Here is a 21,735-nt window from a genome sequence, read left to right on the forward strand (position 1 = left end):
AATAAAAAGAATAAATATCTCGGCCGGGCGCCGGTGGCTCACTCCTGTAATCCCAGCACTTTGGGAGGCCGAGGCAGGTGGATCATCTGAGGTTGGGAGTTCGAGACCAGTCTGACCAACATGGAGAAACTCCATCTCTACTAAAAATACAAAAAATTAGTCGGACGTGGTAGCACATGCCTGTAATCCCAGCTACTCGGGAGACTGAGGCAGGAGAATCGCTTGAATCCGGGAGGCGGAGATTGCAGTGAGCTGAGATCACGCCACTGCACTCTAGCCTGGGCAACAAGAGTGAAATTCCATCTCACAAAAAAAAAAAAAAAAAAAAATCTTGCCCACTTATTAGCTTGTGTGCTGGCTCAAATTACTTAAATTCTTAGTTTTCTTAGGCTTAGTTTTCTCCTAGGTGAAATGGGAATATCAGTAGCTAACTTACTCGACAGGGTTAAGACTGACCACACCAATGAAATGAAATAAAAGAGACCTGTAACATTTTTTTTTTTTTTTTTGAGACAGAGTCTTGCTCTGTCACCCAGGCTGGAGTGCAGCAGCGCAATCTCAGCTCACTGCAAGCTCCGCCTCCTGGGTTCACGTCATTCTTCTGCCTCAGCCTCTCGAGTAGCTGGGACTACAGGCGCCCACCACCACGCCCGGCTAATTTTTTTGTACTTTTAGTAGAGACAGGGTTTCACCGTGTTAGCCAGGATAGTCTCGATCTCCTGACCTTGTGATCTGCCCACCTCGGCCTCCCAAAGTGCTGGGATTACAGGCATGAGCCACCACGCCCGGCCCTGTAACAGGTATTGAGTAGATACATGTTCAATACATACTTCTTTGTGACTAAATGCCATCTGAAAGTCTTTTTTTCCGTTCAAAATTAATCACAATTTTAATGTTAAAATAGACAAGAAACAAGATTTAATATGCTGAACTCTCGTCTACAGGCAACCTCTCAGGAATGCGACTGCCAGGAATGAAGACTATTACCCATAAGAAATGAACACAGGCTGTTTTGTGGGGTTTTTAAAAAAATTTTTGCACACAAAAACTAAAACCACCACAAGGTGTCAGAATACTACAGACTTCAACTTGCAACTGTTCAAGACACAGGAGCCCAGGAATGTCTGCAGGGATTGATGCTTGTGCCCAGGTTTTAAACATACAAACTTTACTTCATATCAGTGAAAACATGAAGATGTTAATATGTGCATATAGCCTTGTTAAAAAAAACAAATCCAGACTTCTTTGGGGGCTAATTATACTCATCACCCATGATATCTTAACTGTCTCCAGGCTGGTTTCTTTTGTTTTTCTACCAGCGTTTTATTTATTGTCACACAGCTTATTTGTCCTCGTCCTTTTTACATAAAAGGCTATTACATGCCAGTATATGGTCTCTAAAAACCACTTCCCACTGAAAGGAATCAGGTTCCTTGGAGAAATGGCTGATTCCAGGTCTGGGACAGGAAATACACAAGATGAGATCAGAATATTCATCACACTAGAAAACAAGAAAGCTATCCCAGTCCAGGAAGGTTAAAGTTATGACAACAGGACTCAAGGGCCAACTGAAATGGCTCCCACTGGCCAAAGATGGGAACATTTGTGTTTAAATACAGGTAGTGAATGCAACAGATAGACACATACCAAATATGGTTAAGTCCAAGAGTTCATAATCATGCTGTTAAGACTAAGGACAAAAAAAAACCCACTGGTCACATTTTGGAAAACCAATTTATTATTTTAAAAATTAGGCTGGATATGGTGGCTCACACCTGTAATCCTAGCACTTCGAGAGGCCGAGGCAGGTGGATCACTTGAAGCCAGGAGTTCAAGACCAGCCTGGCCAAGATAGCGAAACGCTGTCTCTACTAAAAATACAAAAATTAGCTGGGCATAGTGGCACAGCTACTCAGAAGGCTGAGGTGGGAGAACTGCCTGAACCTGGGAGGTGGAGGTTGCAGTGAGCTGAGATCACACCACCGTACTCCAGCCTAGGTGACAGAGTGAGACTCTGTCTCAAAAATAAAATAAATAAAATTTGTAAATAAAGGGAGAGATGGAGCATTTATCCTTCTTTTTCTATATAAATTATCTCTGTAGAGCAAAACAGTTGATAATAGGAAGATTTTTCTCTGGAGAAAAAAGAAATTACAATAGAATTATAGCACCATTCTTTTGTAACTCCTAACAAAATAATGCATCTAGGTAATAATCATCAGTGGCTGATCATCCCCAAAAGACAAACAGCCAGACAAGACGTGGACCCTGATGGAAAAACACAGGCCACCACCTACAAAGTACCTTGGCTGCCTCCCTCCCTCCCTCACTTAACACAAGTACACCTAACTACCAATTTTCAGCAAAGCATCTTAACATGCTAAGTAACACCAATCAGCAGAATCCAGACTATAGGAAACTACAGGTCAACAACCCAGTTTCTACAATAAATTGCAGGTTTGGTGAGAGAGGCAAAAAGAGAAAGCGAGCAAGTCAGACAGCATGAGCATACCAGGGCCTAAAGATTCAAACAGACCCAAGAGACATACCAACCAAGATTAAGGAAACTGACAATTTTATGATATTAAGAAATTATTAATTTTTGACAAATTACTAATTTTGACAACTATGGTTATATTGGTTTAAGGACTCATCTTTTGGAGACACACACTGAACTATTTACAGATAAGATACGATGCTGGGGTGCCTGGGGTGCTAAGAGAAGGGGCAGCACAGAAGTGGCTGCGTGTATGAATGAAACAAGCTTGACCACAGGTGATAATTGTGGAGTGAAGGTGAATGGGGATCAGTAACACATTTCTCACTATTTTTGTATATGTTTGATATCTTCCATTAAAAAACACGGTATTTTAACTTCATTTTAGGAAGCCCATATTACTCAGAATGTACAACTTTTTTTCCGTAATAAGGATACATTTCCCAAGTGAGAAGTGTCCTTGTATGTTATTTTACTTTACTAGCAGAAGGTGATATTTGAGAGTTGCATTTACTAGTCCATCACCTTTAAAATGGGCCATTGTGGGGTCATCAACCCTGTGTCTCCATCTCTGATCATCATATGACTCAAAGAAGCTGCTCTGAAATCAAGTACAATATAATAAAAATGAACCATTCAGTGAATTAAGATTCCTCCCCCTCCTAGTGAAGTAACTGAAACACCAGAAGCCCTCTCAACATATGCGAACCCTTACAGAAAGCAGCCTGACTCCAACAGCTCCAGCTTCACGCTACCTTGTGGCTAACACGTAACTTACTCCCTTCAACATCAGCTTCAATTCTAAAAACGTTTACTGGGAAAGAGGACTGGTTCTAGGATGAGCTATGAATTAAGAGTCAGGTTTAGGCTTCCTTTGCCTCACCTCACCTCCTTCTTACTTGTACACAGCACCTACGCCCCCTGCTGATTTCCTGCCCCCCAGCACCTTCTTTTTATAACTGGTTCCTGTGGGGATTCTCAGCCACCAGCAGGTCTGGCCCACTAGCAGGTGTTTGGAAATGAAGGAGGGGATTTTGCATTTTCCTGAGTGGGGGAGGCTCAGCTCTACTTCCAAAATTTGAAAAGGAACATGATACTTACATCTAAAGACCTGCAGTTCTCAAAATCAGCCCCACTTGAACTATTAGGTTGGTGCAAAAGTAACTGTGATTTTTGCCATTAAAAGTAATGGCAAAAATTGCAATGACTTTTATATCAATGTAATACTAGGATGAGGCTGAGACTTACCATGCACACCAGTTTGTTCTCCTGGGTCTCCTTCTCAAAGGAGACCTCTGTCGCCTCGTCCCCTCCCGCGATCCTTTCCCCGACATCACCGCTGATGCGCATCACCTCCACATGCAGCCGGCCTGCCACCTGCAGCAATGGGGGAAGGCAGAAACATTTCTCCAGATTTGGTTCGTGCTCCCTTGAGATGACCTCTCTTCTCTTTTAGAGTCAAGGTGTCAGGTTAATGGGGATTTAGAGGCCTAGTCTCTGACAGTTACTCTGCCCTCAGAGTCCTTGGAAACACAAGGTATTAATAAGACACATTACTGACAAAAAATAGCAACAATATCCCATCACACCCTCTTGTTTCTTAAACTGTTCTCTACAGGAAACAAGGCACGAAGAGAAAACCAACCAACCTCTCCTTTCTGGTTGATGATGGGAACAGCGTATTGTAACTTCACATCATAGAAAAGGGACTCGAGGAAGACATTGGCCACCCCAATCAGACTGTGATTTTCCTGCTCATCATAGAATGGATCAGCACGTTTGAAGTACGATCGTATGACCTGTAAAGAGATTGAGAACACACAACTTCAGAATAACCACTTACAATAAATGCATTCCACCTACTGCTTTTTGATGCACTCTCGGTCATTAAACTTAACTTTCATCATCCTGACTCTTGTATTTTTTAGAGTAAAACACTCTAAAGTTTTTGCCGAAGCACAGCACTCTATTACTCCCACACACAGTCTTCCTCATTCCCATTCACGGTGGAGGTCATTCCCATTCACAATGGAGGTCAGCATCCTCCACCCATGACAGAGCGATCCCAGTAACAGGTCATTACTTTCTGCAGTTATTCTACTTTACATGGAAATCCTGCCACAAAATAAACAATACATGTTGACCAGAAAAAGAAGTAGAGTGTGCTAAACTACACTTCACCTTTCTTTTGGGGAAGACAGTAATTCTTATCTGCTCTGCTTGTTCCTAGCAAGTCATCAGATACAACTCTGCTAATGAAAGGTGAGCCCTCACGCCTATAATCCCAGCACTTTGGGAGGCCGAGGTAGGTGGATCACCTGAGGTCAAGAGTTCGAGACCTGCCCACCCAACGTGGTGAAACCCCGTCTCTACTAAAAATACAAAAATTAGCCAGGTGCGGCGGCGTGTGCCTGTAATCTCAGCTACTCGGGAGGCTGAGGCAGGAAAATCACTTGAACCCAGGAGGCAGCGGATGCAGTGAGCTGAGATTGTGCCATTACACTCCAGCCTGAGTGACAGAGCAAGACTCCATCTCAAAAAAAAAAAAAAAAAAAAAAAAAAAATACTGAGACAAGGAGCATGTCTCTCTAATTTGAAAATACGTCGAGGATGAATTATGGGAAAAAAATGGCTACACTAACACAGAAATTAAAATTAAAAAAAAAAAAAGAAAGGAGAGCCCTTATGGAAGTGACTCTTTTGTATTTACTATTGTTGTTTTATTTCTAAGTTGAAATAGGAGAGGGGGACCAAAGAGACAAACATGTTTTAAGCAAAAACGTCACCTAAGAAACATTTTTACTGATGACAATCTGGAAAAATCATTTTTACAAAACAAAAGGCAAAGGAAGTAAACAACTCTATGCGGAAACAGGCCTAACAGTAATGAAAGTATGTTCAGACATACGTAATATGCATTTCTATTTTAAATACATATGAGTACACGGCTGATCTAAGTAAGAAAACCTGCAAGTTGAGGACAGAGTACCAATGTATAGATCTACGGCATCTATGTTATGATCAAAACTTCTTCAAAAATGTTCCTTGTAAATATTAAGATATCACTGATGTTCAACTTACAAAACATATACTGTAGGTTTATTATCTGCAAGGTTAAACGGGTTGAGCAATGGGAGGAGAGACAAATAATGAGGCCTGCCCTCTGTCCTAAAGAGTTTCCCAGAGAGCACAGGAGACAGACACCCGCACATCAACAGAAGTCAGAATGGAAAGTGGAGAATTCTGCTAGAAATCTAAAAGACAGAAATGAGAAGAAAAAAGAAGATACCAGAAAGAGAGATTATTAAAATTGTTAATTTGCTAAACAACTTAGGGGATTAAAATAAACCTTACTCCAGAAATAGGATTATAATTTTGGAAAAAGAACAATTTTCCCCTGATATGGGTAGGCTCATTTCAGCTTGGCTCCTTCCATAATTACCAATTAAGTGATTTTCTCTTCAATAACTTACTGGGTTATCTTCTTCACACTCTTTCCACTCCTGATAAAGGTCTCTCATATCCAACAGCCTGTTGTCCAGTTTTTCCAAAGACCAAATCTGCTTCCCTTTTCCTTTTCTTCTCACCTGGATTGCAGGCTCACTAAGAAGAGAGCCTCGCTGCAGAGAGAGTAAGAATGACCGTGAGAAACACACAGGCAGCAGGGGAAGTAAAAGCTGAAAATTCCACCCCCATCAGTCAAATGTCATTACACCAAAACTCAAATGGCAATCACCCTTTAATCTGTGGATTACAAAGTTTCCCAAAAGTCTTACAAGCTATAACGTAATACCTACATACCCAAGTACAATCAAAATCTATTTATAAACTTGAGTTTAAGTATAAACTTACATTAAAAAAATTTCTGGGGGGGTTGCTGCGCCTGGTGGTTCACGCCTATAATCCCAGCACTTTGGGAGGCCAAGGCAAGTGGATAACTTGAGGTCAGGGGTTCAAGACCAGCCTGGCCAACATGGTGAAACCCCTCTCCACTAAAAATACAAAAATTAGCCAGGTGTGGTGACATGTGCCTGTAATGCCAGCTACTTGGGAGGCTGAGGCACAAGAATAGCTTGAACCCAGGAGGCAGAGGCTGCAGTGAGCTGAAGTCTCGCCACTGCACTCCAGCCTAGATGACAGAGTGAGGCTCTCAAAAATAAATATACACATATGTATGTATGTATGTATATGTGTGTGTGTGTGTGTGTGTGTGTGTGTAAAGAGACAGCATCTCACTCTGTCACCCAGGCTGGAGTGCAGTGGCACATCATAGCTCATTGCGGCCTCGAACTCCTGGGCTCCAGTGATACTCCTGCATCAGCCTCCCAAATAGTTAGAACCACGGGTGCATGCCAATAAACCCAGCTAATTTTCTTTGTTTTGCACAGAGACAGGGTCTTGCTATATGGCCAAGGCTGGTCTGGAATTCCTGGCCTCAAGTGATCCTCCTGCCTCAGCCTCCCAAAGCAAAGGGATTATAGGCATGAGCCACCACATTTAAATTTTGGCTGTAGCTGGAAATGATTTTAAGTTTAAAACCCAAAAGACCACATTTAACAGCAAGTTGAAATAAAAATGTTTTATTCAGGCCACTGTATGACTACAATGTATCAATGGGGAGAGAGGGAAAGTTTGCTGTGGTGTATGGGGAAGAAATGTCCCTTTACCTCTCAGAGGGTGAATTTTGTTTTATTGTAATGGATGGCATCTTCATGGGGTATAAAACATGAAACACTTAAAAGAGTAAACTGAAAAGTCCCCAGTTTACCCATGTGGAAACAATAAATGATACCAGTTTCCAAATATGCAGTTTGGGTTTCTTATTAAGATCATACAGAACTAGATGGAGGCAGTACTCACACCACATTGTTACTGTGCCAAATGCCACTGAGTTGTTCACTTCAAAATAGTAATGTTTGGCCGGGTGCTGTGGCCCACGCCTGTAATCCCAGCACTACGGGAAGCCAAGGTGGACAGATCACAAGGTCAGGAGTTTGAGGTAAGCCTGGCCAACATGGTGAAACCCCATCTCTACTAAAAATACAAAAATTAGCCAGGCATTGTGGTGGGTGCCTGTAGTCCCAGCTACTCGGGAGGCTGAGGCAGGAGAATTGCTTGAACCCAAGAGGAGGAGGTTGTGCAGTGAGCTGAGATCGCGCCATTGCACTCCAGCCTAGGCGACAGAGTGAGACTCCATCTCAAAAAAAATAATAATAAAATAAAATAGTAATGTTCCGTTATGCAAATATCACCCCCCTCCGAAAAAAAAGTACACTCTGAAGTTTTTCCAGCTTATAAGAGCAATGTGGATTTTTTTCAGAGCAGAAGAACTTGAGCAACGTGTTTTTAACGTAGAAAAAAATTTAGAACTTTTAAAAACCACAAAGTTAAAAAACAAAAGCCCTTATACATTTCTCCAAGGGAGACGTATCTACTGGTTATCTAATCAATCTAGGTTTACTGGCTTAATTTTTCAATTGTTCCACTTAAAACTTAAGAGAACTTTGAAATACTGGGAAAAACTTAAGGGAACATATTGATGTTTCATTAACATCTTGCCTACAATCATTTTCTAAGAAAAAAAAATTTAAATAACATGGATGCAGCTGGAAACCATCATTCTTAGCAAACTATCACAAGAACAGAAAACCAAACACCACATGTTCTCACTCATAGGTGGGAACTGAACAATGAGATCACTTGGACTCGGGAAGGGGAACATCACACACCGGGGCCTATCATGGGGAGGGGGGAGTGGGGAGGGATTGCATTGGGAGTTATACCTGATGTAAATGACGAGTTGATGGGTGCAGCACACCAACATGGCACAAGTATACATATGTAACAAACCTGCACGTTATGCACATGTACCCTACAACTTAAAGTATAATAATAATAAATAAATTAAAAAAAAAAAAAAAAAGAAAAAAAATTTAAATAATAAAACAAATATTTGAGAATTCTTACGGTCAAAATGTGGTTTTGTTGTTGTTGTTGTTGTTGTTTTAATTGAGATAGTGTCTCTTTCTGTTGCCCAGGCTGGACTGCATGGCCCAATCTCGGCTCACTGCAACCTCCACCTGGGTTCAAGCGATTCTCTGCCTCAGCCTCCGGAGCAGCTGGGATTACAGGTGCCTGCCACTATGCCTGGCTGATTTTTGTATTTTTAGTAGAGATGGGGTTTCATTGTATTGGCCAGGCTGGTCTCTAACTCCTGACCTCAGGTGATCCGCCCACCTTGTCCTCCCAAAGTGCTGGGATTACAGGCATGAGCCACCACGCCCAGCCATCTTACAGTCAAAATTAAAGGCCCTCCTACCTTATATTCAGTCAGCCAGTGAATAAATCCAAAAATCCCATCTGTGACCTTTGTAGGTAGTGGCTTTCCTGGGGGAGAATGCTGGACCTGGGACTAAATAGCCATGGGCAATACGGTGCAACTACCATAACTTAGCCCTCTTGCAAAATTGGAAATAAGAAAAAAATTCACCAGAGGAGAGCGTGTTCACAGAATGGACGGGACATTAAACAAGTTTTCAAATACCAAAAAATAGTCTGCTGTCGGATTAAAGACTACAGACTCCGCCTAACTAAACTAAGGAGAGATGTCAGGTGACATGAGTTACTTCTGGGTGTTGACTTGGCGACCCCAAAGCAGAGCCACATCTTTCAACAAAGCCCAAAATAGGTTACAGAGAAAAGGCCTGCAGTCATGCTTAATGGGGAAAAATTTTTCAGATTTCTGCTTTTTTCAACTCGTACACTATAAAATGAAAGAGGATCTTGTACTTCTCAGCCTTCAAGAAGAAACTAGGCCTTCAGCCTTCTCCTTGTGACTGGCCTTCCTCTTCGGTTTTTGGTGAGTTCTACTGTACCCAGACTTTGCCCTACAAATACTAGTAAGTTCTAATTAAGTAAAATGTTTCAAAATACACACAGAGTATACAAAAACAATGATCTGTAATGATCACATCATATTTACAATACCTTTCTCAAAATACTAAGAATCATATTTGCCAAATATCTAACCCTGTACAAAATGCTGACCTCAATGCTGTGATGTCATAGGGAAAGAAAGATGCAATCCCTGCTATCAAATTAGAATATCCACCTGTAATCCCAGCACTTTCAGAGGCCAAGGCAGGTGGATCACTTGAGGTCAGGAGTTTGAGACCAGCCTGGCCAACACAGCAAGACCTCATCTCTACTAAAAATACAAAAATTAGTCCGGTGTGGTGGCACACACCTGTAATCTCAGATATTCAGGAGGCTGAGGCAGGAGAATCGCTTGAACCCAGGAGGTGGAGGTTGCAGTGACCCAGGATCACACCACTGCATTCCAGCCTGGGTGACAGAGCCAGACTCCATCTCAAACAAACAAATGAACAAACAAAATAGAATATCCAAGATGGATCAATTAAAGCTTTGCTGTGTTGACTACTGTAGGATAAACAGAACGCACAGACCTACAAAAAATTCATCTGAATAGAAAATTCTACCTAATCCATCAGAAATTATGTATGAATGTGATCAAGAGCTAGAAAAGAACCTCAAAAAAAAAAAAAAAGAAGAAGAAGGAAAAAAAACCCAACTGAATGGCAAAGATAGAAGACTGTGATGGGACTTTTTCCCCCTACATTTTATTAAACTTGTTATACCAAAAAAAGTGTGATCCTGAATATATGCATGACACCATGACACAACTAATGAACAGGTTTACAGAGTAAGCTATTCGAAGTAGAAAATAACATAAGCAAAATGAACACCTAACTTGTGGGGAAGGGGGTGTAGAGTGGTAGCATAAGGAAGGAAAAAAAGACATTTGGGGAAGATGAATCAGAGAAGACTTCTAAGAAAGAATTTAAACAGATTTGAAAGGAGAAAGTTGAGTGAAATGAACTGTCAGGGCCAGGTGAGATGGAGAGAATATTCCCCTAGCGGATAAAATATACATACACTCAAAGGCAGAGAACGGAAAGGAAGTCAATTCTACCCAAAAGCAAGGAGGACAAAGGATCTGACTTGGGGCAGGCACAGATAGGGATCTGAAGCTTAAATAACACCAGGAAACATCAGGCAATCTTATCCAATGAGATCTTTGTTTTTTCCAAGGAATGGCAACCTCACCTTCCTGTTGGCATCCAGGCTGGAGGCTGGAATCTGTAGGGTAACTTTGTATTCTGTTCTTTTATCCAGCTCCTCAGCAATGTAATTAGCTTCTCTCACCAATAGATTGGCCTTAACAATTTGTTCCCTCAGCCTCATCAGGCTGTTATTCAACGTTGCTTCTCTTAAAAAAATAAAGAAGGGGCAGAAGTAGGGAAGAAATTAACACAAAGCAGCCAGTCAGAAAATCATACAGTGGCAGTACATCATTGCCAAAGTGTGAATTGAGCTTTTCCATGGTGGTCTGCACGCAGGGACTGTGTTGCTGACAGTGACCCATGCACACACTTGAACCTGAACTACACGATAGGCACTGGCGCACAGCCACACAGCAGGCTGGCTGTAGATAAGGGCAGTGCCCGAGTATGCAGATCACCAGGGGATCTTCATCAACTCAAGATTTTCTTAGCAGGTCTGAGGTGGAGGCCTGAAATCCTACATTTCTATCAATCTCCAGGTGAAAGGGAAGCTGCCTGCCTGCAGACCAAACTTTAAATAATATGAGGTTAGTGAAGTAGTCTGTAACCATGGGATGAGGCATTTCAATACAACGCTGATTATCCCGTACAGAGATGACACTTGCAATCTGCACCTCATCAGCACCATGCTTTAACTACCTGAGCTAATCAGTCCAGATAATCAAGTTTTTCTAAAAATCATCTACCCAAGCTTCAGAACCTGAAGCATAATACAATGATAAAGTGTACTTCTATATCCAAATCCAAAAGCCATACCAACTGAAAATGGAGCAGCACCTAACATCAACAGTTTTAAATAATGCAATATAAATGGGCAATTCCCCTTTTTAAAAAAAAATGCAAAGTGGTTCTTGGCTGTAACACTTATCTTTTAACATAATTCTTTTGTAAGCACCATCTCAATGTTTCCATTTGACACTTTCTCTAGGTGCGTTAGAGGTGGTGAGGCTGAGCTATACGTGTAACAAGCCTCTCTGTGCCGCCTACCTCTCCTCAGCCCACTGTCTCAAGCGCTGCTGAGCGCTGGGCGAGTGGAAAGAAAACCTGTCCATGCTCCGGCAGTTCTGCTTCTCAGGAGACAGCCTTCTCCGGAGCTGCTCCAATTCGTGCTCGTACATAAGCCTCTGGCGCTCCAATGCGGATCGTTTTTCTTCTTCATGCTGTTGTTCTAGGCTGTTTAATATGGACTGCATTGGATCTAAACACATTTTTAAAAAAGATAAATGATAGCGAGTTACAACATAACAAACTTCAAATGTGGTTCTATACGGTGATGTTGTTTGTCATCTTAACTATACCACCTAACTAATACTTTAAAGACAATTTGGCATAAACTTAGCTTTCCTGACTTTCGATCACTCAGGTTGTTATCTATTCTCAGACATATCCTCAACCATCTTCCCTGCAGAAAAGGCAGGTCTATTATATGTTCTACACATAACCTAAGACATGGCGAATCCTCCAGAAATACAATCACAAGCCAGTGGCAGGCAAGTCTCTAAAGCAGAGAGATTTGGCCGGGTGCAGTGGCTCATATCAGTAATCCCAGCATTTTGGGAGGCCGAGGTGGGCGGATCACCTGAGGTCATCAGTTTGAGACCAGCCTGGTCAACATGGTGAACTCTTGTCTCTATTGAAAACACAAGTTAGCCAGGCATGGTGGTGTGCAAGCCTGTCATCCCAGCTACTCAGGAGGCTGAGGCAGGAGAATAGAATCACTTGAGCCCAGAAAGTAGAGACTGCAGGGAGCCGAGATCGTGCCACTGCACTCTAGCCTGGGCAACAGAGCGAGACTCCGTCTCAAAAAATTAAAATAAAATAAACCAGAGAGATTCTATCCATGATAACAAAGTGATCTGACTGTATATTAAGGCAGAACATTTTGATATAAATTAAAGCCAAAGACACAAAATACAGAGAATAGCAACATAAAGATTTTCCTTTTTAACATTTAAAAAGGTCTCAATCATAAACATTTTTAACACTCTATCATCTTTTTTTTTTTCAAGAGAGAAGGTCTTGCTACATTGCCCAGGCTGAAGAGCAGTGGTTATTCATGGGCACAACCTCAGCTCACTGCAGCCTGGAACTCCTGGACTCAAGTGATCTTCCCACCTCAGCCTACCGAGTAGGTGGGACTGTAGGCAACAGTCTACCAACTGGAACCAGTGCTTAAGAGCACGCCTGACTTGCTCACCATTGCTGCCTAGGGCCTTCATGGTGACCTCCATCTGTGCATATTCGTAATTAAAGTTAATTTCACTGGACACCTCGCTGGAGGAGTCTCCGTCTACATCCAGCTGCTCAGAACTGTTTTCGTTCTTCATGGAGGGATCATGGTCCTCATTCTCTCGTTCTGCTTTCTTTTTCTTTTTAGGCAAATTGAGTCTTGGGGGGGAAAAAAAGAGTATTATTTTCTGAAGTTAAGACAGGTACTTATTTATGTCATTCATTAAGTAATGGTATCTGCTAGAAGCCAAGTAGGTACCATGTAAGTACAAGGCAATTACTGTACTCAGGAAGTTGATAATCTAGTCATAGAAATAAGACACTCATGTGCCAGTAAAAACTTACAACAGAAAGTGTGACACTAGTCCACACACCTGTGACAAGCTCGGAGTTAAAGGAAAGCTGAGGACGATTTCAGAGCAAGGTGATAAAGGAAAGTGCAACAGGAGGAAATCATTTGAACTGAGTCTTCACGGATACAGAGAAAGCATGGGAAAAGATGTGAAAATGGAAACATTCATATTCCCTGGAGAAATGAGTAAAACAACGGGATATTCAAAATTTGTACAGCACACTAGAGCTAAAGCTGGAAAGATCAGCTTCATCCAAACGATGAGGGTTTTGAACACAAAGCAAAGCAGTTTACATGTCATTTAATTTAGGAAGGAAAAAAATGCTCCATGCTCTTTGTGCCCATCTACCCTCTTCTCAGTAACCAAAGTATCACTGGCCCATGGCAAACGCTCTCTATTAGCTACAGAAAAGTCAGTCTGACATCTGGAGCACGATGACCAGTGACAGTAACAAGAGACCAGGATGTTCACTTTTTACAATCTCCAGCCTGCCTGCCTTGTCAAAGCAACATCAATTTTGTTTGGGAAACCGCATGTACAGCCCCAGGCGAGATAGTCTTTTGCAGCCCCCTTTGCAACTAAGAAGCAATTTCTAGCAAAGGAGACAGAAGGAAATTGCTGAGGACTCTGGGAAGACTTCTCTGTTTTTTCAGATGAACAGGAGAGTCAGGGCTAGCACAGCTTACGGTTCTCCTTTTTCTTCCTGTACCTGAATGCTGTTTTGACGGCAGTGCAGCATGGCCAACTTCAGGCCACAGAGAGACGCCAAGACAGTGACCAGACTTTAGCCATGACTTTATTTGAGAGGCTTAGCCAACACTAACAACCATGTTCCTTTAGATTTCTGGTTCTGTCAGGGAAATAAATGATCTGTCTAACCCATTACAGTACAACTGGCCATGACTTAGAGCTGAAAAGAATTCCTAAAAGAAATACCAACCTTATGTTATAGATAAGGAAACTAAAACCACAACCACGTTTCCGTAAAAAAAAAATTAAAAAGATAAACATGTCAGGAAAACTATTAATGTTTATTAATAAATTCTTACACCACACAGCAAAGGAATCACCTTCAGTGGGAAATAAAAGGGAAAAACTGTGTAGATAAACTCAGTATTTTTCCATAGTGTATTGTTTATATGTCTCTAGGGTTCAGACCATATACAGTGAGTGAACACACACACACATATATATAATACACATGCAGCAAATATATATGTACACATACAATAACATAATTGTTTTACAGACAGAAAATACATATTAAAGAGTAAACCTATTTCAGAGCACAATCTTCAATAATCTCAAGGGACATGAATGACATCATACCTGAAGAAATGGTTGTTTCCCCATAATATCCTGTCCCCATGGTGTAACTGTATTGGACTGGAGACAGATGACCCATTTACAAATGTTCTGTAAGGAGAAGAGATCAAACGTGAACGATGAGTGCAGTATCATGTCTTCTGCTTTAAATTCCCAATAACATGGAGATATAGTTACTAGGGAAAACAATAATTCCCCCAAATACAACCTGTTCTTGGTGAATTTTAATATTTACATTCACTCCTTTGCTGATTCACCTAAAATGTTGATGGTACAAAGCACAGGCACATCTCATTTTACTGTGCTTTGCTTTATTGTGTTTTGCAGATATCACATTTTTTACAAATTGAAGGTCTGTAGCTATCCTGTGTTAAGCAAGGCTATGGGAGATTCTTTTCAAACAGCATGTGCTCACTTCACATCTGTCATGGAGGCCTGTGATCAGGGACCTTTGACCTCACCTAATTGTTTTGGAACATCGTGAACTGCACCCATGTAAGATGGTAAATTTAATAAAAGCAGTGAGGGTTTTGACTCTCTCCCTCTCCTCGGGTCTCTTTATTCCGAGACACAGCCATATTGAAATTAGGCTAATTAATAACTACAATAACCTCGAACTGTTTAAGTGAAGGAAAGAGTCACATATCTCTCAAAAGGTGGAAATAATTAAGCTTACTGAGTAATCACATCAAAAAACAAGACAGGACGAAAGTCAGTCCTCTGTACCAACAGCTGGCCAAGCTGTGAGTGCACATGAAAAGCTCTTGAAGGAAATTAAAGGTGCTTCTCCAGTGACTACATGAATGACAAGGCAGAACAGTTTTCCTGCTGATATGGAGAAAGTTCAGTGGTCTGGAGAGAAGATCAGCCCAGCCACAATATTCCCTCAACCAAACCCTAATCCAGAGCACGGTCCTAACTCTCTTTAATTCTATGAACTGAGAAAAGTGAGGAAGCAACCGAAGAAAAGTTGGAAGCTAGCGGAAGTTGGTTCGTGAGGTTTAAGGAAAGAAGCCACCTCCATAACATAAGAGTACAAGATGAAGCAGCAAGTGCTAATGCAGAAGCTGCAGCAAGATCGCTGATGAGATTTTCGATGTAGATTAAACAGACTTCTATTGGAAGAAGATGCCATCTAGAACTTTCTCAGCTAGAGAAGAGAAGTCAAGGCCTGGCTTCAAAGCTTCAATGGCAGGCTGACTCTCTTAGGGGCTAATGTAGCTGGTGACTTTAAGTTGATGCCAATGCTTATTGACCATTCTGAAAATCCTCTGGCCCTTAAGAATTATGCTAAAATAGCCCTGCCTGTGCTCTGTAAATGGAACAAAACCCAGACGACAGTATGTCTGTTTACACCACTGTGTGCTGAATATTTTAAGTCCACTGTTGAGACCTAATGCTCAGAAGATTCCTTTCAAAATATTACCACTCATTGATAAGGCACCTGATCACCCAACAGCTCTGATGGAGATGTACAAGGATATGAACGTTTTCATGACATCCACTCTGCAGCCCATGGATCAAGAATTTTCACTTTCAAGTCTTATCATTTAAAAAATACATTTCATAAGGCTATAGCTGCTATAGACAGTGATTCCTCTAATGGATCTTGGCAAAGTAAGTTAAAAACCTTCTGGAAAGGATTCACCATTCTAAGATGCCATTAAGAACATTTGTGATTCAGGGGAGGAAGTAAAAATATCAACATTAACAAGAATTTGGAAGGAGTCCAACCCTCATGGATGCCTTCAGGGTGTTCAAGACTTTGGGGGAGGAAGTAACTACAGATGTGGTGAAAACAGCAAGAGAGCCAGAATAAGAAGTAGAGCCCGAAGACGTGGCTGAACTGCTGTGACCTCAAGATAAAACCTTAGTAGGTAAGTTGATTATTATGAATAAGCAAAGAAAGTGGTTTCTTGAGATGGAATCTACTCCTGGTGAAGATGCTGTGAACACTGCTGAAAAGACAACAGAGGGCTTAGAATATTCCAGAAACTTAGTTGATAAAGCATTGTCAGGGCTGAAGAAGACTAATTCCAATTTTGAAAAGAAGTTCTACCATGGGTAAAATGCTACCAAACAGCAACACACACTACAGAGAAATTGTTCTTGAAAGGAAAAGTCAATCAATGTGGCAAACTTCACTGTTGTCATATTTTAAGAAATTGCCACAGCCATCCCAACTTTCAGCAAAACTACCACCTTGATCAGTGAGCGGCCACCAACATGGAGGCAAGACCTTCCTGCAGCAAAAAGGCTGCCCCCTGCTGAAGGCTCCGGTGATTTTTTGGCAACAAAGTTTTAATTTAAAAAAAAAAAATTTTTTTTTGAGACAGAGTCTTGCTCTCTGTCGCCCAGGCTGGGGTGTAGTGGTGCAATCTCGGTTCACTGAAACCTCTGCTTTCCAGGTTCAGGCTACTCTCCTGCCTCAATCTCTCGAGTAGCTGGCATTATTGGCTAGTAGAGACAAGGTCTCGCCATGTTGGCCAGGCTAGTCATGAACTCCTGACCTCAAGTGATCCGCCCACCTCAGCCTCTCAAAGTGCTAGGATTACAAGAGTGAGCCACCGCACCTCACCGCAAAGTATTTTTTAATTAAGGAATGTATATTAAGATATAATGCTATTGCACAATTAGTAGACTATAGTATAAACCTAACTTTTATATGCACTGGGAAATCAAAAATATGTGTGACCTGCTTTACTATGATATTTGTTTCATTGTGGAAGTCCGAACCTGTAAAGTCTCCAATGTATGCCTGTATAATAGATTATTATCCCCCATTTTTCAAAGTTCCAAGTGCTATTTAGTTACTTCAGATGCTTATGGTATGAAGGATTAGAGATCAATAAATAACCTCCATTTTTAAAAGTTCTAAATTTGTTACACAGTATATTAAGGAGTAAACAGGGAACCATTACAGCCAATAATGAAAATATGGTAGTAATATACAACAAAAACAAGTATGTCCAATCTACGTGAATGAAAAGAACCGTACAGACTCTAGAAACGTCTCCTGATATCAGTAATGAGAAATGAGACCTATATTAAAGTCTTCTGTAACTTCCCATAGCAAGGAAAAATGATCACATCCTATCAATATAAGGAAGATTTACCAGTTCCATTGTGCTGCTTATCATGAAAATGGCATTCAACAGAAGTGGTGGGTAGAATACCATTAAGGGAAGAATTTGGAAGGATGGGAAATAATTAGAGTATGCATAGCATGGTAACACTGATATTCATGAGACACCAGTGTCATCCTGCCCCCTCCTGCTGAAGGTCTCATTTATTAAGACACAGGATATCAAGTACAATTTTTTTAACTTTACATTAAAGGCTTTTCCTCCCACAAGGAAGGCCTCTTAACTCCTGCAAAAAAAAAAAAAAAAAAAAAAAAGGGCTTATTTTCTGTACACTACACATGATCAACTCTTCCTCCAGATCCAGGCTCCTATAAGTCCTACGACCCAAAGAAAGGTTCGCATTCCTCTCAACCTCCTAATCTTACTCTGTAATCCAAGCCCAGCTGAGTTTCTACTTCCTCTGTAAGAGATGCCAATCACCCCAACCTAGAGTATCTTAGTTTCTTTAAACTCTGTAAAGCTATGGAGCATTTACCTGGCGATACAGTATTCGTGATTTATGTGTATGCATACATGCAAAATTTTATTTCCTATCTTCATGATACAGGTGTTTACACACTAAAAGTAACTGGATCTTGGCCAGGCACAGTGGTTTATGCCTATAATCCGGCATTTTGTGAGGTCAAGGAGAAAGGATCATTTGAGCCCAGAAATTCAAGACCAATCTGGGCAACATATCAAGATCCTGTATCTACAAAACTAAGTTTTTAAAAGATTAGCTGGGTGTGGTGACACACACCTGTAGTCCCAGCTACTCAGGAGGACGCGTTGGGAGGATCATTTGAGCTCAGGAGTTGGAGGCTGCAGTGAGCTATGATTGCACCACTGCACTCCAGCCTGGGTGACAGAATAAAGGAAGGGATGGGGAGAAGGGAAGGGGAGGGGAGGAAGTGGGGCAGAAAGAGGGTAGAGGGCAAAGGGAGAGGGGAGGCAGGGAGCCAGTGTGAGAAAGCAGCTGTTGTAAGATTTGGGCTTTGGGTGTTTGACTTCAGAGAGAATTTAAGGAGGTAGGGGTTCCACATATGCTGGGCACTGTCAGAAAGTGGGAGTAATCCTATGAATGGGTATTTCACAAAATCGTATCCATGGGTTGAGGCTAGAACAGAGTAACACTGTAATTAGTGAAGAAGTAGCAGTCACTCATCCTAGTTCAGAGAAGGGTATTCTTCAGGTGGCACAGTGACCATGTTTTCGTCTGTGCTTAAACGAAACAATGACGTGGCCTGCTCTGTCTTATTGCATCCCGGTCTTAGAGAACCCTTGCCTGAGGCTGGGGTTCTGTGTGATTATTTATGGCCTCACTAGAGAAGAGCACAGCACAGCTGTGAGAGCCACACCAGCTTCTGCTCCTGTTTTCTCACTTGATCCTTCCCCAGAGCTTGATATGTCTCAATACCTGAAGACTTTATGGATAAAATCAGTGATATTAGTGATTTTTTGATACCCTAAAATGAAACATATCAGCATTTGAAAGGTCAACATAATTCGTTAATCACTGTCTGTAACAGTTACAGACTGTTGTACTTCCAACTCCCTAACAGGGGATAACAACTCTATAGCAGATGGAAACAAAGTGACAAACGTGTCATTCATAAAATGTGGAGCCCCTTCATTCCTTGATGGTGTATTAAGTTCCTGTGTACTAGTCTCATATTCTGCGCCAGGAATGGAGAATCAAAAAAAGGCCCTTGTCCTCAAGCAGCTCACGGTCTAATGGGGTAATAAGGGTTCAGAGCCCACAGGCAGACACTAAGAAGCACTGCCACAACAGGGGGATGGTCCAATACCTCCTAAGGGCACTGCATTCAGACCAAACAGGGACCTCCCCGCAGATCATGGCAGCCCTTAACCCTGCAGACCGAACAGGAGTTAGCAGGCCAAAGTACTGGCAGGTGCAGAAGAGGAGGAGATAAACCAGGGGGCTATAAGGGATTTTCTATCACAAACAGAGGAAAGCCTTCTAGGGCTGTGGTGAGTGAAACAGGAGGCAACTCTGGGTGTTAGCGGGGGCTCTGATCAAGACTTGATGAGGGCCTAAATACGTAAGGCCATGGCAGTGGGCATACAAAGGAAGGAACGGGTGTGACAGGCATTAAAGGTAAATGTAAGGGGCCCGCCCAACCAACTGGATAGCTTAATGTGGTCAACTTAAAAGCAACAAAGGCCATTGTCGCCAGTAGAGTACTTTCTTCCTCTGAAAAACTCTCATGATATGAACACTAATTCAAGTACATTACCTGGTGTTCTTCTGAGGAGTCAGCATGACCTGGCCTTCTGACGTGATGTCTATAATGCAGTGTTCAGGAAGAATTCCCATGCCACACAGTTGGATATCTTGGGAATCTGCTGACCCTATCAATGTATGTTCCTAAGAAAAAAATCAAATTCACTGATTAATACTGTATTCTTACAGGTACACAATAGAAATCGTTTACACTGAGCCCTCTTATATGGTCCTATTACCTTTGCTAAAATATTTTTTTATTTTTATTTTACTTTTGAGACACAGTCTTGCTCTATCCCCCAGGCTGGAGTGCAGCGGTGCAATATCAGGTCACCACAACCTCCGCCTCCCAGGTTCAAGCGATTCTCCTGCCTCAGCCTCCCAAGTAGCTGGGATTACAGGCATGCACCACCATGCCCAGCTCATTTTCTTCGTATTTTTAGTAAGGACAGGGTTTCACCATGTTGGCCAGGCTGGTCTCAAACTCCTGACCTCAAGTGATCCACCCACCTCAGCCTCCCGAAGTGCTGGGATTACAGGCGTGAGTCACCATGCCTGGCCTAAAAGATTTTTAAAAAGCAAATGGAGGCAGGCATGGTTGAAACAAAAACAGGAAGGGAGCTAGATTTGGCCTGTGAAAAGTAGTTGGCTGACCCTGATCTAGACTAACTCACCCACTCCCATGGCTTTAAATGCCATCTACAAATAAACTACATCTCTATCACCACCCTAGAGCTACATACTTTAGTTTCATTTTTTTCCCCACCTCCACAACCACTATTGCAGTCTTAGTCACTTTTTTTTTTTTTTTCTTCTTCGAGACAGGGTCTTGTTCTGTCACCCAGGCTGGAGTGCAGAGACACCATCCATGCTCACTAAGCCTCACCCTCTTGGGCTCAAGCAATCTTCGTGTCTCAGCCTCTGAGTAGCTGAGATCACAGGTAGGCACCACCTTGACCAACTAATTTTTTTTTTTATTTTTTGTAGAGACAGGGTCTCACTATGTTGCTCAGGTTGATCTCAAACTCCTGAGCTCAAGCAGTCCTTCCACCTCAGCCTCCCAAAGCACTGGGATTACATGTGTGAGCCACCGTGCCCAGCCTCAGCCACTATTATTTTCTGCCTACTCAGCCTACTTGACACAACTTGGATGTCTGAAGATGTATCAAAGGGAACAAAGGCCAAAGCTAAACTCTTGTTCCCATCTCCCCCAACCCAACAGAAGTCTATTTCCTTCTCCAATAATAATCGATGGCACTACCACTACCAGTCAGTCAAATGAAAAGCTTAGATATGATTCTTGAGTCCTCTTTCTCTTACAAGCCCATACCCACCCCATGTCAATCAGGGAGAATCTTACAGATTTTTCCTCCAAGGTCTATCAAGAATCAGCTTGTTTTCCCCACCTCCACCACCACATCCCAGATTCGCCCTCCAGGATCTCCTGCCTGTGGATGCAAGAGCTTCCTACTGTGTCTCCGTTGCATGCCACTCCCTTCCACTCCTGCCACAACAGCTGGTCACATCATCCCCTATTTAAAACCTTCTAAGAGTCGGCATGGTAGCTTATACCTGTAATCCCAGCAATTTGGGAAGCCAAGGCAGGAGAATCACTTGAACCCAGGAGATCAAGACCAGCCTGGGCAACACAGTGAGACCCTGTCTCTACTAAAAAAAAAAAAAAATTGTGGCCAGGCGCAGTGGCTCATATCTGTGATTCCAGCACTTTGGGAGGCCGGGGTAGGCGCATCACTTGAGGTCAAGAGTTCAAAACCAGCCTGGCCAACATGGTGAAACCCCGTCTCTATTAAGAATA

General features: G+C 42.1%; 1 protein-coding gene across 2 annotated transcripts in view; it reads right to left on the reverse strand.

Moving 5' to 3' along the window:
• Positions 1–21,735, reverse strand: part of KIF13B (kinesin family member 13B) — a 197,596-nt gene that overhangs the window by 70,261 nt on the left and 105,600 nt on the right. For both annotated transcript variants that reach the window (XM_007962061.3, XM_007962060.3), the window contains exons 14-21: positions 19,933–20,063; positions 14,553–14,639; positions 12,839–13,029; positions 11,629–11,839; positions 10,625–10,787; positions 5,971–6,117; positions 4,147–4,296; positions 3,746–3,874 (exon numbers count right to left, since the gene is read on the reverse strand). In XM_007962061.3, coding sequence (XP_007960252.3) covers positions 3,746–3,874; positions 4,147–4,296; positions 5,971–6,117; positions 10,625–10,787; positions 11,629–11,839; positions 12,839–13,029; positions 14,553–14,639; positions 19,933–20,063 — 1,209 coding nt within the window. The remainder of the gene's footprint in view (positions 1–3,745; positions 3,875–4,146; positions 4,297–5,970; positions 6,118–10,624; positions 10,788–11,628; positions 11,840–12,838; positions 13,030–14,552; positions 14,640–19,932; positions 20,064–21,735) is intronic.

The sequence above is a fragment of the Chlorocebus sabaeus genome, chromosome 8, assembly GCF_047675955.1.
Source record: "Chlorocebus sabaeus isolate Y175 chromosome 8, mChlSab1.0.hap1, whole genome shotgun sequence".
In the NCBI taxonomy this organism is placed as follows: domain Eukaryota; kingdom Metazoa; phylum Chordata; class Mammalia; order Primates; family Cercopithecidae; genus Chlorocebus; species Chlorocebus sabaeus.